General features: G+C 43.6%; 1 protein-coding gene across 3 annotated transcripts; it reads left to right on the top strand.

The window, feature by feature from the left end:
- The first annotated feature begins 1,874 nt into the window (after nucleotides 1-1,874).
- ncoa6 (nuclear receptor coactivator 6) lies at nucleotides 1,875-16,627 on the top strand. Of its 3 annotated transcripts, none has more exons than XM_085393036.1 (17): nucleotides 1,875-1,986; nucleotides 5,138-5,475; nucleotides 5,914-6,069; nucleotides 6,215-6,337; nucleotides 6,591-6,713; nucleotides 6,810-7,616; nucleotides 7,733-7,864; nucleotides 8,978-10,274; nucleotides 10,381-10,496; nucleotides 10,729-11,234; nucleotides 11,328-11,564; nucleotides 11,698-14,725; nucleotides 15,084-15,140; nucleotides 15,254-15,284; nucleotides 15,738-15,779; nucleotides 16,028-16,161; nucleotides 16,252-16,627. In XM_085393036.1, exons 2-17 carry the CDS (start codon nucleotides 5,178-5,180, stop codon nucleotides 16,296-16,298), a joined length of 7,134 nt encoding a protein of 2,377 aa, XP_085249162.1. In that variant the 5' UTR covers nucleotides 1,875-1,986; nucleotides 5,138-5,177; the 3' UTR covers nucleotides 16,299-16,627. The 3 variants fall into 3 exon arrangements, with proteins under 3 accessions (XP_085249162.1, XP_085249161.1, XP_085249163.1); XM_085393035.1 differs by having other exon boundaries at nucleotides 10,378-10,496; XM_085393037.1 differs by lacking the exon at nucleotides 15,738-15,779 and having other exon boundaries at nucleotides 10,378-10,496.
- The last annotated feature ends 423 nt before the right edge of the window (nucleotides 16,628-17,050 follow it).

Below are 17,050 nucleotides of genomic sequence, written 5' to 3'. Positions count from 1 at the left end.
CTCTCCGGGTACTCCGGCTTCCTCCCACCGTCCAAAGACATGCAGCTTGTGGGGATAGGTTAATTGGATAATCCAAATTGCCACTAGGTGTGAACGTGCGAGTGAATGTGAGTGTGAATGGTTGTCTGTCCCTGTGTGTTAGCCCTGCGACAGACTGGCGACCTGTCCAGGGTGTACCCCGCCTCTCGCTCTATGACAGCTGGGATAGGCTCCAGCACCCCCCGCGACCCTGAAAAGGATGAGCGGAAGTGAATGGATGGATGGGTGGAAAAAGAAAAAAAATCCCTGCAGTTAATACATCTACTGAAGCCTGATCGCAAATGATCTTAGTGGAAGGGTGTCATCAAGGAATCATTGAGAAGGGAAATGGGGAGAAAATGCTGAGGGATGTCAAATTATGCAAGACCTGAACTGAAAATCAGTGGCAAAGAGTTATATGGATGCATGAAAGCAAACATTTTCCAAGCAAAGTATAAAGAAATGAGGGGTGGGTCAAGGCTTTTGTACTGTACTGTACTGTATTTGACCAAAAACTGAAGGAATAAGGTAGACCCTGGTAGACCAGGGTTGGTTGTCACATGCTTTTCTCTTGCACAAACTGCTCTTTCAGTACTCCTTCAGTAACCATTCCTTTGTTCAATCAAAATGTGTGTCCTTCTCATTTTTGCAATTAATTGCAACAAAACGTAATTAACCATCACCAGCACTGACACTTTGTGACAACCAACCCCATAGCAGGTTTGGTTGTACCTATAGTTATTAATTGGGTTTCAATAAAAATTGTGATTAAAAAAAGAATGTGTAATGTTGTGAGGGGGTTTTCTGCCTTTCAGATAGAGCCATCAATAAGTTTGAACACCACCTAGTGTTCTGTGTATTTAAACTGTGAATTTGAAGCAGTGATAATTATTGTGACTTATTCTACATATGAGCAGTTAAAATTAGGAATTTGCAGTGTTTTGACAATGTAACCTTTATTAAAGCCACAAAAACACATGAGAACAGATTCCACATTCATGAGTGTATTCTGAAGTTTTGTATCACTGATATCATTAAAACAGCCAGAATCTTTTTAAAATCTTTTTGTGCAGGATTTTTACCACAGGTAATCTACGCAATAGTAAACAAGTCAGTGTAAACATGTCAGAAGAAGAATGAAAGTCTGGATGGATGCTCAGTTATACATGTAAGGAAAGAGATGTATTTTAAAGTTCTAAAGATCTAGCAACCCTGTAACTTACCCAGGTCAATTATGACAAATGTACACCCCTGGACTGGTACAATATTTGTGAGATTATTTTTTTCAGACAACAAATTGGTCTGGCTATTTGTGCATGACTTAACACAAACCATTCTGCCAACCAACAAACAAAAAGATTTGTCATACCTGTGAGAACCAACCCTAAGACCAGTGAGACAACCATCCCCAACTGACCTCTTGTTAAACATTTTAACTTTTCTACCACCACGGCTTGTGAAAAACTGTTTCAAAGCAAAGCTACTGCTTTGAGCTTTTTAATAAGTGTCTATTTTTAATTACTAATATTATGGGATCTTTTAATACCAAAACAAAACAAAAAATAGTCGCACCAATTAAAATTACAAGATACAAGTGCAAATGTGTGATACTGACAGAATTCCATAGTGCTTTCTAATGTGGTAGTAACAAGTAGTGACAACCCCACTACTCTATTTGACAGAAAATGCCCATTTAAAATTATTCAGCTGGTATTTTACAAAACCGAATTATAAAATAATAATATTTATTATTATTATTACAATTTTAGAATGATGTAAATTATTTTTATTTACTTCAGTTACCTTTATTACAAAAAAACGTTGTTACTTCCTCTGTTTTTATTTTGAAAATCATCGCCGGAAGTTGTAACTTGCTGTAAATTTACACTGTATTTGATTCATGTTTTGTTAGCTAATCTAGCAAGCAGATGCCGACTGCTTCAACTTATTTTCAGATGAATATATGTGGTAAGGCTTTTGCTTTTCTTACGCCTATTTTACTTATCATATGTTGTAAGCTAAACTTAGGGAATTGGAAAGCTAATGCATTGCGTTTCAATGCATTCATGCTGAATTACCTTCTGTGCTAACCAGCTAACGTAGCTAACGATCGCTAACTGGAGCCTATGGAGAAGCCAGGGGGAACAGCCTTGACGTTAATTTTGACGTCTTTCACAGTGTGGTGAAAGCCGTGTTACTTTCGGCTATTAAATGTGCTCAAGAGGCCAAGAAAATGCATAGCAGCATAGGATATGGGCAATCTGTGGTCGCCCTGCGGATTTTGATCGCTTTACGTTAGCTTATGTTTGCGCTAAGGCCTGTGCCACGGCTGGGCCGTTGATGTAAAGCAAGTTACGGTTCATGGCAGTAAATTTATGTGTTGTAACACTTTAATTGGCAGTGATGGAAATTAACCTATACTTCAAATAACTGTACCTCTTACAGAACAATCTTCTGTTATTTGACATGTCTTCGATAATAACTTCACCATCACCGGTCAAAGTGACGTCATTGTATTACAGGTGTGTTAACGTATGATTTGCAATGATGGCCATTTACATACTTGACGGGAATTTATAGGTCTGTGCTGTACTGTGCTATTGTCTTGAGCCACTACTCATTTCTGTTCAGTTTGCTTGAGAAATGGTGCAGAGATTTAGTTAAACATGTGGAAAAATACAGTATATGAGGTGAAAGCAGAGTTTGTACAATTCTAAAAAGCTTGAAAGTCAACATCTGATATGACCACGTTTATTCTTCAACACAGCCTGAACTCTTAGGCAAGCTTTCTTTTAGGCAAGTAATTTCCTTAAGTAGCCTTTAGGAATAGGTCTATGGAACAGAGCTAACAACCATGCCACCATGCTATTGTATAGTGGATCAAAATCTGACGGTGCTTTTCCTCAATGCAGCCCTAAACCAAGACAGAGTGGTCCACCGTGTTTGACAGATGGTTGTAGATACTTTTTTCTCTCCTGACTTCTCCCATACATTATCTGCCATTTGACACAGAACAGGGCTGTAGACTAGCCTTTTGCCAGGTTGCACTGGTGCGTCTAACTTTTTTTTTTTTAGGTGGATCAGCACAAAAGAACAGCTTGATAGCTTATGGACTATCCTCCATTGCAGTGCATCATGTTGTTAGCTTTACTGTATCTTATCAGGGAAACTGGTCAAGCCACTCTCTTCGAAATGTATACACTTTCCCCCTTTTACTTTCAGTAGGCTCTGGCCCGGAGTTGATCGTATGTGGCTCATTATCTCCAGACCAGTATTAGACATAACCTGAGAGGATGATGGGTCCGTGTCAGAACACTGGCTATGAATTTCGGACGGATCGGGCCTTAACTTAACGAAGAAGTTATCAAGCGTTCTTTTCATCTTTTCTCATTACCCACAGCTACATCCACTTCTATCGGGCCTAGGCTACTTACCCCTTTCTATCCACCTGCACTTTCAAATGTACACACACACACGTAGGCCTACAGGAATATCTGGACCACGGCCAATCAGAGAGGTCCTGCACCCTTGACTATCTCTGATTGGTTTAGACCACGATATGGGCATAATGTGTGTCTGTTGCTGACCACGCAGAGACTTTTTTTTATTTACTCGAATGGTTGGTCGCACTGGTGCAACCTAGCCTAACCCAATTTTTTTTTAGTCACACCATTAAGAAATTAGGTCGCATGTGCGACCAAATTGGTTGCACTCTAGAGCCCTGCAGAACTTTCAAATTTCGGTTCATCAATCTGTAAGTTCATCACTCTAATTTTTGGTCCATTTCAGGCGTAATTTGGCATACCACTGCCTTTTTTCCTCTTTTCCCTTTCCTTAAGAATGGTACTGTTTTTTTGCAATATGTAGTTCAGTTTAGCCCTGTCACTTCTGTTGTACCCCAGATTTTTAAGGACAGTTTTTTTGTTTCACCTCAAACAAAACAAGATGTCTCCTGGGAACAAATTATGTTTTTGCAACAGGCTGCTTGCAACAAAGTGCCTTAAGATACATTTTAGACAGGTTCTTTGCTGTTTGTTATGTGTAGACACAACACGGGTCATTCCTTTAGTTAGGTGCCTTTTTATGTTTGAATGATTCATAGGTCAGTGTTAATTGACTTCACAAATAAAACTACATTCTTCTGAAATGGTCATGGACAGTGAATGAAAAAGCCAAAGACCAGTGAAAATCTTTGAAAGACCTTCAGAAAGCCTGGAGAACTATTGCTGGAGACCACTTAAAAAAATAAAAGCAAGTGTAGCTCCATCCTTCTATTTTCGTCCACTTAGCAGGGTTGTTGGGGGTTCTGGAGCCTATCCCAACCTGCGATAGGGCTACAGACTGAGTACGCCTTGGATAGGTTGCCAGTCTGTCGCAGGACAGACAGAGAGACAGACAATCATTCACACTCAAATTCACACTATGGACAATTTAGAATTACCATATTACTAGTTAACCAAACCTAACTGCATGTCTTTGGACTGTAGGGGGAAGCCAGAGTACCCAGAAAGAACTCACACAGATGTGGGGAGAACATGTAAACTCCACTCAGAAACTGCTCACTGTGACAGCGGTTAGCATTTGTTACCTCACAGCAAGAAGGGCCTGAGTTTAAATCTACCATCAGGCCAGGGCCTTTTTGTGTAGTGTTTCCAAAGAAAATATAAACAAATGAGGGGTCACGCAACTCTTTTTCATAGAACTTTGTGTCCTTACCTTGTTTCCCTTTAAGATTGGTGCCTACCACCTACAGCTGAGCCATCAAGCATATATATTATACTAATATATAATACATATTTAAAAAAATTCAATTATAACTCACATTTTCAGTTATTTGTCACAAACACTGATGCTGTCCAGTTTATTTTATTTTTTCAACTGAGACATTTTGGATTATAAAATGAATTTGGGATTATTTATGTATTTAATCTTTTTTCTGAACCAGTGTAGTTAGTTTGGTTTGGGTTTCAACAGAGGTCACATATCAGTTAAAATAGTTAAAATGTAAAATAAAATAATTGGCTGTATACTGTCTATCAGGCATCATGTGGCTTAACATAAACTTTGTGTCAGGCCTACCCTATTATACTCTTAATCTATGTCTAATGTGTGATTGCAGCATAAAACAGCTCATACGCCACTCCTACTAAGAAGGGAGGATGGCACACCACCGCACCCCACCTGAGACATCCCAGAGGACGGAGTACCTAGAGGCTGATAATGAATCCGACAGGGACTCTGGTGTTGGGGATGATGCAGGAGAGGATGCTGACAGTTGCCATGAAAGCACAGTAACAGAAGAAGAGAAACTTGAGAACCACGATGGCGGGGAAGGAAAAAGTGGGGAGGGAGAAGATTTTACAGTCTTTGTTGCCTTTCAAGGAAATATGGATGATGAAGACTTCATTCAGAAACTTGAGACAATCCTCAGAGGGATACCAAACGTGCTTGATATGGGTTAGTTCTATTTCCTTTAATGCTTTTATTTTGAAAAAGTTATTTGTGTTTGACAATTTGCATTTTAAAAAGCTGCTCATTAATAGATGAACAAATGCAAACTTTCAAGTGCTACTGAAAGTTGTTTCTACTGATGTCTGCATTTATATCAGTCTTGAGCAGAATCCACTTGGATCTTTCCATGTTTCTGATTGTAATGTTGACTCTTAGGGGTCTGTTGAAACTTGACAATATAAAATGGCATTCTAATGTGATGAATCTTTAACGATCTATGGTACACTGACTTTGATTCTGTCTTGTAAAACAAGTTTTACAAGGATTGCAAATGCAGACATGTTACCATTTGTGTCCTGGTCTTTCCCCCCCAATAACCAGAAAAAAAATTCCCTTCTGTGCACTGTAATTGCAAGACCACCTCATTAATTATTGCTCCTCTAGGCCCTGAGCGGCTTCAACCACAGCATGTGGAGCCGTGGAACAGTGTGCGGGTTACCTTCAACATTCCTCGGGATGCTGCTGAGCGTCTCCGTCTGTTGGCCCAGAACAACCAGCAGCAGCTCAGAGACCTGGGGATTCTCTCTGTCCAGATAGAAGGTAACGGCACAGTCCTCACGGTTCACTGCACGTCAAAGCAGGATGCATGAGACCATTTTTGTCGATGGCACTTCAATATAAAGCATGCAAACAGGACTTTCTGTACAGATTAAGTTACTTATTGTTTCTGTCCATTGATGTTCAGGGGAAGGTGCCATCAATGTGGCTATGGGACCAAATCGAGGACAAGAAGTCAGGGTGAATGGACCAATGGGTGCACCTGGTCAGATAAGAATGGATGCTGGTTTTCCTGGTCAGCCTGGTCCAGGTATTACTTTACTCAAATTAACACACAGAGTAGCCATAGGAAGTTCTTGAAAATTTGTTTAATATTTCTTTTACTAGTTTTTTGAATAAATTACAATTTGTATTGGATACTTCGTTTTTGGTTCTTGTTATCCCTAATGTGGTCTTGTTAGTAATTGTGAATTTGTTTTGTTTTCAAAGAAGTATTTACACATTTTTGTATTATTTTTATTTTTGTATTTCATAATGAATAAATATGCTTATATTTCCTCTAGGAGGGGTTCGAATGGCTAATCCATCAATGGTTCCTCCAGGGCCTGGCATGGTAGGGCAGACTATGTTACCAAGTAGTAGTGGACAGATCCACCCTCGACTTCAGAGACCACCTTCACAAACAGGTTCAGGTTTCTTATTTCTCTACATGTTGCATTTTAGGATATGTTGCATTTTATACTGTACTGTAACAGGAAAAATTGCACCTTCCTGACTCACAGATGCGATGGATCCAATGATGTCAGTCCAACAGCAGCAACAGCTTCAGCACCAACAGGCTGGTCCCCATGGCTCAGGCCCCATGCCTCCTCAAGCTGCACATCACATGCAGGCTCTACAGGCTGGGAGACCGCTCAATCCTGCTGCACTGCAGCAGCTACAACATCAGCATCACCAGCAGCAACAGGCTCAGCTCTCCCAACTTGGACCTAGACCTCCATTCAACCAATCAGGCCAGATGGCTGCGCCCTCTGGCTGGAATCAGTTGCCTCCTGGTGTCCTCCAACCACCCACAGCCCAAGGAGGCCCTGCCTGGAGAAAGCCCCCACCCCAAGCACAGATGGTTCAACGCCCACCTTCCCTTGCTACAGTTCAGACCCCCAGTCATCCTCCGCCCCCCTACCCAGTTGGCAGCCAGCAGGCTGGGCAGGTATTCGGTGCGATGGGACAGGGACAATTACAGCAACAACAACAACAGGCTGGAATGGGTCAGTTTGCTGCTCCCCAGCCTAAAGGTCAACAGCCTGCCACTGGTGTTGCAGGGCCACCAAGACCCCCTCCACCCCTACCACCAACTACTGGACCACAGGGTAACCTCACTGCCAAATCCCCTGGTTCGTCCTCATCTCCTTTTCAGCAGGGTTCACCAGGGACACCACCTATGATGGCTCAGAGACCTACAACTCCACAGGGCTTCCCCCAGGGTATAGGTTCACCAGGAAGGGCAGCCCTCAGTCAACAGGGTAACATGCAACAGGCATTCATGGGAATGCCCCAGCATGGACAGCCTGGGGCCCAAGTTCACCCAGGTGAGATGCTTCATAATTATTTATTGTCACACTAAAAACACGTTTTTGGTTATCAGAAAAACATTACGTATTTGGTTCTAAGATGTCTAAAATATCAAAATGTTTTATATATGCAGGTATGCCAAAGCGACCCATAGGCTTTCCAACCCCAAACTTTGTTCAAGGTCAGGTGAGTGCTAGCACTCCAGGAACCCCTGTTGGAGGCCCCGGCCAGCAGCTACAGAGCAGCCAAGCAATGGCTCACACAGGTAAAATGTCTACAACACTGCACACATGTGGGATTTATGTCTTAGGTGCAACACAGTTATCTGCTTTTCTAATACATGGGCGTCTTTTATATAGTTATTTATTTTCTTTTGGCCATTAAACTGTTAAGACAATCAGAATTTTTTACATTTAATAAATATATTTGTATTGTTAGAGCGTATAGTTGCAGAGTTTGTAGTTTAGCATTATTAGATCACTGAGAAACAGCTTAAAATAGTTAATAATGTATAATAATGCAATAATGTATAATAAATAGCAATAAATTCATTATAGGCCTTAACTTTGATTTTGACAAACTTAATAGCGGTCGGCAGGCCATACAGTGCCATTTGTACTAAAATAAAAGGGTTCATTAAAAAAATGGCATCAGTAAGTAGCTTAATCTATTTTCCTTTTTGTTAAGAGTAATGTATTCTGTTTACCCTTGTTAAGACCAAGTCACAATTTGGCTTTTTTTTTTTTTATCAAGTTTTTCATTAAAATATTAGAGTAATGTATTTTAAATTATTTATGCTATGGATCCACCTGTGCCGTTTCTGATAAAGATGAGAATGTATTTGTCAGTGTCAGTGCAACATGCATAAGACTGACACATTGAATAAGAGCACGATCTTAACTCTGCAAAAAGCCAGTGCTCCATTTTGTCAAGCAGGCCTAGAGACCCATCAGCAAGCCCGTAGCAACTCAGCAACCTAGGTGGTTGGCATAAGCGATAACACATTTTCCCTAGTAATCAGTGGTTGCCGATTCGTCGCAGACCGAATCGGCAACTGGGGCTTTAAAGAAAGTGATGAGAATTCACACCAAAATTTAATCGACTCTTCCTTTGGACATGTTTCACTTCTCCAGCAATTCAGATGAAAGATATGGTAGTTTTTGTGTGAACTTCATGTCAAACAAATTAACTACACCTTTCACATAATAGTAGGTGACTTATAGTAGACTAATAGTAACTTATCTCTGGACACTTTATAATCTAATTTAACAAAGCATGGCTCTGTGTGCAGTTAGCAGAAGGCATAATAGCTGATTACCTCACATGAAATCCATTAAGTTATTGTCTTTATGTCCCTCCCCAACCCATTTTGCATTAGGAGCTCAACCATCATCCTCTACACCAAACTCAATGCAGGGACCACCCCATGCTCCACCTAATGTTATGGGTGTTCAAAGTAGCATGGCAGGTTCAGCACCTGGTACAACTGCTGGGCCTAGTATGGGCCAGCAACAGCCTGGCCTCCAGACCCAGATGATGGGCCTCCAGCATCAGGCCCAGCCTGTGTCCTCCTCCCCCAGCCAGATGGTTCAAGGCCAGGGTGCAGGTCAGACTGTCCTCTCAAGGCCCATCAATCAAGGGCAGAGAGGAGGGATGACCCCACCCAAGCAGATGATGCCTCAGCAAGGCCAGGGGGTGATGCATGGGCAGGGTCAGATGGTTGGAGGCCAAGGGCACCAGGCCATGCTCCTGCAGCAGCAGCAGCAACAACAACAGCAGCAACAAAACTCAATGATGGAACAAATGGTTGCCAACCAGATGCAAGGCAACAAGCAGGCTTTCGGGGGCAAGATGCCAGCCGGGGTTATGCCTGGGCAGATGATGCGTGGCCCTTCTCCAAATGTACCAGGTAACATGGCTCAGTTCCAGGGTCAGGTTGGCCCACAGCAGATGACTCCACAGCAACAACAACAAATGGCTCAACTTCAGCAGCAGCAAATGCAACAACACCAGCTGCAACAGCAGCTGCAACAGCAACAGCAGCACCAGCAGATGAATCAGCAACAGTCTCAGCAGGTTCCTGTTGCTGGAAATCCTAATCAAGTTATGGGCATGCATGGGCAACAGATGAGACTGCCTTCAGGGCACCCTCTCATTCAACAACAGTTGCAACAGCAGCAGTTACAACAGCAGCAGAAGCAACAACAAGCCATGATTCAACAGCAGCAGCAGCAACAACAACAACAGGCAGCTCAGCAACATCCACATGCCATGGGGGATCCAAACAGTGGGACAGGAGATTTGGGAGTACAACAAATGGTTCCTGATATGCAGGCACAGCAACAGCAAAGCATGATGGGAGGCCCCCAGCACATGCAGATGGGAAATGGGCACTTTCCAGGTCATGGCATGAATTTCAACTCACAGTTTCCAGGTCAGATGCAGATTGCAGGACCTTGTGGACAGCCAGGTGGCTTTCCTGTTAGCAAAGATGTTACACTGACTAGCCCACTGCTGGTCAATCTGCTGCAGAGTGATATTTCAGCCAGCCAATTTGGACCAGGAGGAAAACAAGGAGCAGGTGGGGGAAATCCAGCCAAACCCAAAAAGAAGAAGCCAGCACGCAAGAAGAAGCCCAAAGAGGGAGAAGGTCAACAGCAAGTAGAGGGACTTGGGTAATAATTTGTACTTGTAACAGTTTTTGCCATGGGATGCAATTTATTTTCATCACTCATTGGTTAATTGTCTAATTGTTCAACAATTTCTTTCTCTTCTTAGTAGTCTTGAAGTGGCTGCTGGCATGGAGGATGCTGAACTGCCAAATCTTGGTGGTGAACATGGTATGGGCTTAGACAACGCAGGCCAGAAACACCCTGAATTTGCTAACAGGCCTGGAGGTAAATAGCAACATACATTTCTAGTTATTTTGTGCACATTTAAGTTGCATTCAGTCCAGGGTAAATACCCTAACTTTATTTATTTGCAGTAAACTTTTTTACTGCATCTTTAAAAAAATATATATATATATATATATATATATATATATATATATATATATATATATATATATATATATATATAATATATATTTGTTTGTTTGTTTGTGAATCTTTTTATGCTTTTACTTAGGCTTTCCTGGCCAGCCTGGAGATCAAAGAGTATTGCAGCAAGTACCCATGCAATTTATGCAGCAACAACAACAACCACCATCGCAACAACAACAGCAGCAGCAGCAACAACAACCACCATCACAGCAACAACAACAGCAGATGCAGCAGCAGCAACAACAACCACCATCACAGCAACAACAACAACAGATGCAGCACATACAACAACAGCAGATGCAGCAACAACAAATGCAGCATCAGCAGCAGCAAATGCAACAGCAAATACAGCAACAGCAGCAACAGTTGCAGCAGCAGCAACAGTTACAGCAACAGCAGCAACAGTTGCAGCAGCAGCAACAGTTGCAGCAGCAGCAGCAGATGCAACACATGCAACAGATACAAGGTCTCCAGAATGCACAAGGACAGCAGGGAATGACAGGACAGCAGACTACAGGTCAAGGCCAGCCCCAAATGCACCCTCATCAGCTACAGCAGCAACCACAACAGCAACCACACCTGCAACAGCAGGTAATAAAGTTATGTACATTGGTGATAATTTTTGGTATTAGCATAACAATATGTCAGTTCATACTTAGCAGTGAGCCTCATGTTTCTTTCTAGCAACAACAGCAGATGATGATGATGCTGAAGATGCAGCAGGAGCAGGCGAAGAATCGTATGCCCATCCCTCCAGGAGGGCAGCTACCTCCCCGAGGAATGGGCAATCAAACTGAGGTGCAAAGACATCCTGTCTCACAGCAAGGCAACATGCCTGTGATGATCAGCCTTCAAGGACCTGGAGGGGTGCCACCATCACCTGACAAAGCCAGAGGAATGCCCCTGATAGTGAACCCACAGGTGAGGGCCCTGTTGGGACATACATTAACATAGTGCTGAAATTCTCATCTATTTTTTTTTTTTAGCATTTAAGTTTGGAGTGCAAAGATGTAATATGAACAATTTGCCTTTGTTTTTCCTCTCTACTTTTTAGCTTGCAGGGGCTGCACGACGAATGTCCCATTCTGATGCAGGACAGGCTCCCCAAGGAACTGGATCTGAAGAAGCCCCTTCAGGTGCCCACTCAAAGCAGGACAGACCTGGTGGCCCAGAAATGGGGGGACAACCAGGAAATGGCACTCAACAGATTGTGGGCAATCAGGCCTCCAACACTCACATGATGAAGCAAGTCCCTGGTTCAGCGCAAATGCCCCAGCATACTGGAGCTAGTCCTCAGCAGCAGTTACCCACTCAACCTCAACAAGGAGGTCCCATGCCTGGTCTTCATTTCCCCAATGTCCCCACAACCTCACAGAGTTCAAGACCTAAAACCCCCAACAGAGCCAGCCCCAGACCATACCACCATCCCCTCACCCCAACCAATCGTCCACCCAGTACTGAACCCTCAGAAATTAACCTTTCACCCGAGAGGCTAAATGCCTCTATTGCAGGGCTTTTTCCTCCCAAAATTAACATTCCTTTGCCTCCAAGGCAGCCAAACCTAAACAGGGGATTTGATCAGCAAGGTCTTAATCCAACAACTCTGAAAGCCATTGGACAGGCACCTCCTAACCTAACTTTACCAGGAAACAACAATGGCAGTGCTGGTGGAAATAACACTAACAACAATCAGCAGGCATTTTCTGCTGGTTCTGGTACTGGGATGGTAGGTGCTAAACAGGACAAACCAGCTGGAGTGCAGGGTAAGAGGGCAAGTCCCAGCAATAGTAGGAGGTCAAGCCCAGCCTCTAGTCGTAAGTCAGCCACCCCGAGTCCAGGAAGACAGAAAGGGGCAAAAATGGCTGTCACTGGCCCTCCACACCAGCAGCAGTTGGTCAGTCCTCAGGGGCAAACAATGATGCTAAGCCCTACCTCAGTACTTCCAAGTCCAGTATCTATGGCTTCACAAGTGACTGGTTCCATGGAGGCGCAGCAGACCCAGAGCAACCTTCATGGAATTCAAGGTAACCCTGCTGATGGAGTCAGGGATAGTCAGGGAATGATAACAGCAGAGCAGCGACAGATACCACAGTCTCAGTCACAGCCACAGCCTTTAAGGGAGTTATCAGCACCCAGAATGACTAGCCCTCGTCTGCCTGCACCTCAGCAGCCTAAAACTGACTTGGAACTGCAGGCTTGCACTGTTGATAGGCAGCTGACGCATTCAGCGCCTGTACAGGAGTCCGAGGTCTCACCTGCTATCAGAGCAGCCCCGACTTCCCTAAACCAGTTACTGGATAACACAGGTGTTCCAAATATGTCCCTGAGAACCGTACAGAGTAGTACTGTTAGGGATGTAATGGGAAAGGACAGTCCTAAGTCTGCTTTTGATCCAGAAAGACCACTTCACAGTAATTCCCAAAGCACAGATGTGGCAGTGTCTGTTGCTAATACTGCAGAAACCGAAGCTAAACTCAAACCTGCTGTCCCAGTCCCTACCAGCAGTCCTAACTTACTGCCTGTTTCAGTTCCTGGTTCACATCCTCCCAATAGCATGAACTCCAATACCACTCCCAGCCTTAATCAAAACCCAGTTTCCAGTCTTGGTGTCATTCCTAGTTCAAATGTAAATGCAACACCTACACACACAGTCAGTACCAACACTAATGCCACCACAAGTGTAAACCCCAGTACAATTGCTTCCAGTCAGATTAGTTCTGCGTCCACAGTTAGTAGTAGTTCGAACTCTAGCTCTGCTGTAAACCCAATTGGTTCGGCTACTAAACCAAGCCCTAGTCCTAAAACTGTGACAAGTGTACACTCAGTCATACAGATCCCTGCCTCTTCTAGCACCATTTCCCCCAACCAGATCACTGTGTTTGTGGCCTCAAACCCTATCACTTCTGCCCCTGCTTCACAGCCGCCCACATCTATGGTTTCAACTATGGTGGCTGTCCCTCACAGGAACATTAGACCTCAGGACATCCGGCAGCAGAGCTCAGCATCCCGACCTCCTCAGTTCATCACAACCACCCCTGTATTTATCAACCCAATTTTCCAGGTCCCAAGTTCATCTGTGGCTCCCAATACTACAGTGGTATCTCAGTCAGTCACCATGGTGGGGTCTATCCAAGTGTCAAATGCAAATATCCAGCTTTCTGCTGCTCCAAGCTCTACCCAGTCCTCAGGGACTAACATGACCAGCAGTCAGCCCACTAGAAATGCTGTTGGACAGCTTCAGATTGCCACTAGTATGTCATCACCGGCCCCAGCACCTCCCCTAGGTCTTCAAAGTAACCCAGCAGCTAACAAAACAGAAAGCCCCGGTGAGGCTATTTCTACTCCAAAATCTCACCCAGTTCCACAGCCATCTCCTCATCCCAACCCTTCAGCATCTCCCTTTCAGCCACCTCTGGCTTCTCCTCTTCCCTGCTCTAGTCCTGGGGCTGTTAACACCGTCCGGAAAAGCCCTGTTTCTTCATCTCCAACTGCCCAGTTAAGAAGTAAGCCTGCACAGGTTGCTGTAGCTGTTTCTGTTACAGCGGACTCCCAGCAAAGTCCTGTGGAAAGGCCTGCACAGGGGCACACAGGGGCTGTGCCACCACAGGTCTTTCATCCTCCTGCTAGTCCAGCCATTCAGATTGAAGCACAAGCCCCCCATACTACTGCTGTTTCCCAAAACACCCTTGCTATATCTGCAGTTTCATCTCCAGTCCCAGTTCCTGGTCAAGTCACTGCTCCTACTCAGATTATAAGCCAGACTCAAGCACATGCACCAGCTTCAGTCTCAACCCCAATGCAAGCTGTAACATCTCAAGCTCCTGTTGTGGCTGTAGTTGGTACTCCCACTGGTGTTTCTTCTTCAGCTGTGCTCTCCACAGTTCCTCTTGTGCAAAGTCCAGTACCGTCCATTATTCCAACCCTTGCCACACCTGGACCTGTTCGCGAGGGTTCCCAGACCACATCCTCTCCAGCTGCTAACCCAAGCGGAGTTCCAGCAGGCCAGTCTGACCCTGCAACAGCTGTGGAGCCCTCCATCCCAACAGCTGGAGCAGCTGCTGAAACCACTCAGACCACAGCAGGTAAACGTGCAGCCGTGAGCTACATTAATTTTTGAAGCTGATGAGCACCTTAATGCACTACATGTCAGTCATGTGCTTAGGTCCACTTATTGTATGTTACAAAAAACGTGTATAATGCTAGCTTATGTATGAAGTATTGTTTAATGTTTATGTCTTTTTCGATAGAAAAAGGCTGTTTCTCTGTGCAAATATTCTGGCAACTGATTCCCATAGTGGGAAGAACCCACTGCTTAGCTCCCTATATACAATTACATAGCTATATCATATGTGCCCATATGTGAACAGTTAGTGGTGTGTATTTTAATGTGTTATTTATTTAGATATGTCAATTGAACTGTTTTATTCTTTCACCTCCCAGCACCTATTCAACAAGAAGCTCCACAGTCACAGGAACCTACTGCTACCGAGAAGACCGGTTAGTGTTGTCATCCTTGTTTTTGAGCTGTTAAAATACTTCTCTCTAAAATAGAATATAAGCAATTGGAATTTAAATTGCACGTGAATAATTCCTGTTTTTGTTTTGTTCAGGTGAAGAGGCTTCGACCGGTTCTGAACAGGGGTAAGATCATGTTCTTTGTTATGGTTTGTTAATTGCTGTGTAATGTGTCACGGGCTAGGGTTTTTAAGGTGTCCCTTACTGCTGATCTTTGAAAAAGCTGGCCTAATCTTAAGATTGATGCTTTTGAAGAAGAAATGCTTAGACATTTCAAGCTTCACTGAAACTCAGGGAGTTCATTTGCTTGGCCACGGAGGGATACATGGTGAAATCAATGAGCCATATGGCCCCAGCAATGGGTACGTATGATAAGCATGCAACAATATAATTATATTAATGCATGTCAAAAGGTTGAACAATGAGCAGCCCATCACAGAACAAATTGCAGCTCTCCCACTGACCTTTATGGCCATGTTTCTTTTCCTGGGGATTGTCGTGTTGTGGTGGGGGGAAGTGAAGCCATGTTTTGTTCAGCACAGTGTATAGTTTACCGCTGTTTTTCCACTTCTATCACAGATGGGCAAAGAAAAGAAAGGCGCCCATCAACTTAGTCTCAAGGTATGTATTTTAACACGTTTGTGCTGAAAAGACACAAGCAGTGATCATGTCAGCGTAGTGGATGCTGTCGGGATGAAGATGGACAGTATCTGTGGTAGACGAGGAAAAACAGCAGAGTCCTGATTGGTATTATATCTTTCTCTGACTAGAGCAGAGTTAACTCACACCGTTGTCTGTTTGGTAACACTTTCTTGTGTTGTTCTCCTTTTCTTTTCCATTTTTTCCCCTTTTCTATCTTGTTCTCCCAGAGCTGCTGTGGAGAAGCCCAAAGGGCCAAGCAGGCGCAGCTCCCGGGCTGAGAAAGAGGTGGAGGAGGAGCCAGTAGCAGACAGCAGCCTTAGGAAGAGATCGGCCAGGCCTGCAACCAGTGCTGCTGTGAAAGGTAATTAAAAAAGACACCGTATCAATCACTATATCCAAGCTGTGCCTGCTACCATTTCCCCGACACAAATGCATGTCTTCTCTTTGACAGAAGCTGGAGCGAGCCCCACGCAGGCCAAGAGAAGGAAGTCTAAGTAGGCACGACTACAGTTGTGTTTACCTGTGAAATGTACTGTAAATGTTTTTGTTTCCCCGCTGTGAATCACTTGATAATGGTTTCTCTGAGCAGGATTATAAATTTTTACTAGAGGAAGAGACCTGTGTACAGATTGTTTTAAAAGGAATCATGCTATTGTCGTGTCCACGTGAGATTGTAGTTAGGTGTGCATACAGTTTGTGTGAATGTGCTTTTTATATGAAATGCTGGATTAATCATGTGAAGATAGATGGTGCAGCTTGTCATGACGGTATAATGTAAAACAAATAAAATTTTCTACCGCTTTTTTTCTGTGGAAATGAGTCATTTGATCTGTGTGTTGCCCTTAATTCACTCTTTAGTTGCTTTAAACAGGAATGTCAGACTTTGAGTTTAAGCGGGCCAGACCAGTAAAACTATATAGAGATTGACAGACCACGTGACTTTCGCGCATTGTTTTGTGGGTACCTGTGGCAGAAATTTAAAAAAAACACTGCATCAAGCGCTAGTATTTCCAGCATCGGTAATCATTAATTCTGCGGTTTTAATCCCTACTTGCATTTTATTCGCCCCAAAAACAGTTATGTACAAAACGACGGAGAACACGGCAGGTCCAAACAAAGACAGACTTGACGAAATGGCAAAAAAAGGACGAGGAAAAAAATCAAAGGAGTGAAATGGTCAGACCCATACGAGCATACAGAGTGGAGTAAGGACGTTAGCGTGGTGCCCAACTTTCATCACGCACCTATTT

The sequence above is a fragment of the Rhamphochromis longiceps genome, linkage group LG20 (genome assembly GCF_057381845.1).
Source record: "Rhamphochromis longiceps isolate RC_006_pf linkage group LG20, R_longiceps_female_GT1.1, whole genome shotgun sequence".
NCBI classification, from domain to species: Eukaryota; Metazoa; Chordata; class Actinopteri; order Cichliformes; family Cichlidae; genus Rhamphochromis; species Rhamphochromis longiceps.
This window is presented reverse-complemented; position numbering and strand designations above follow the sequence as displayed.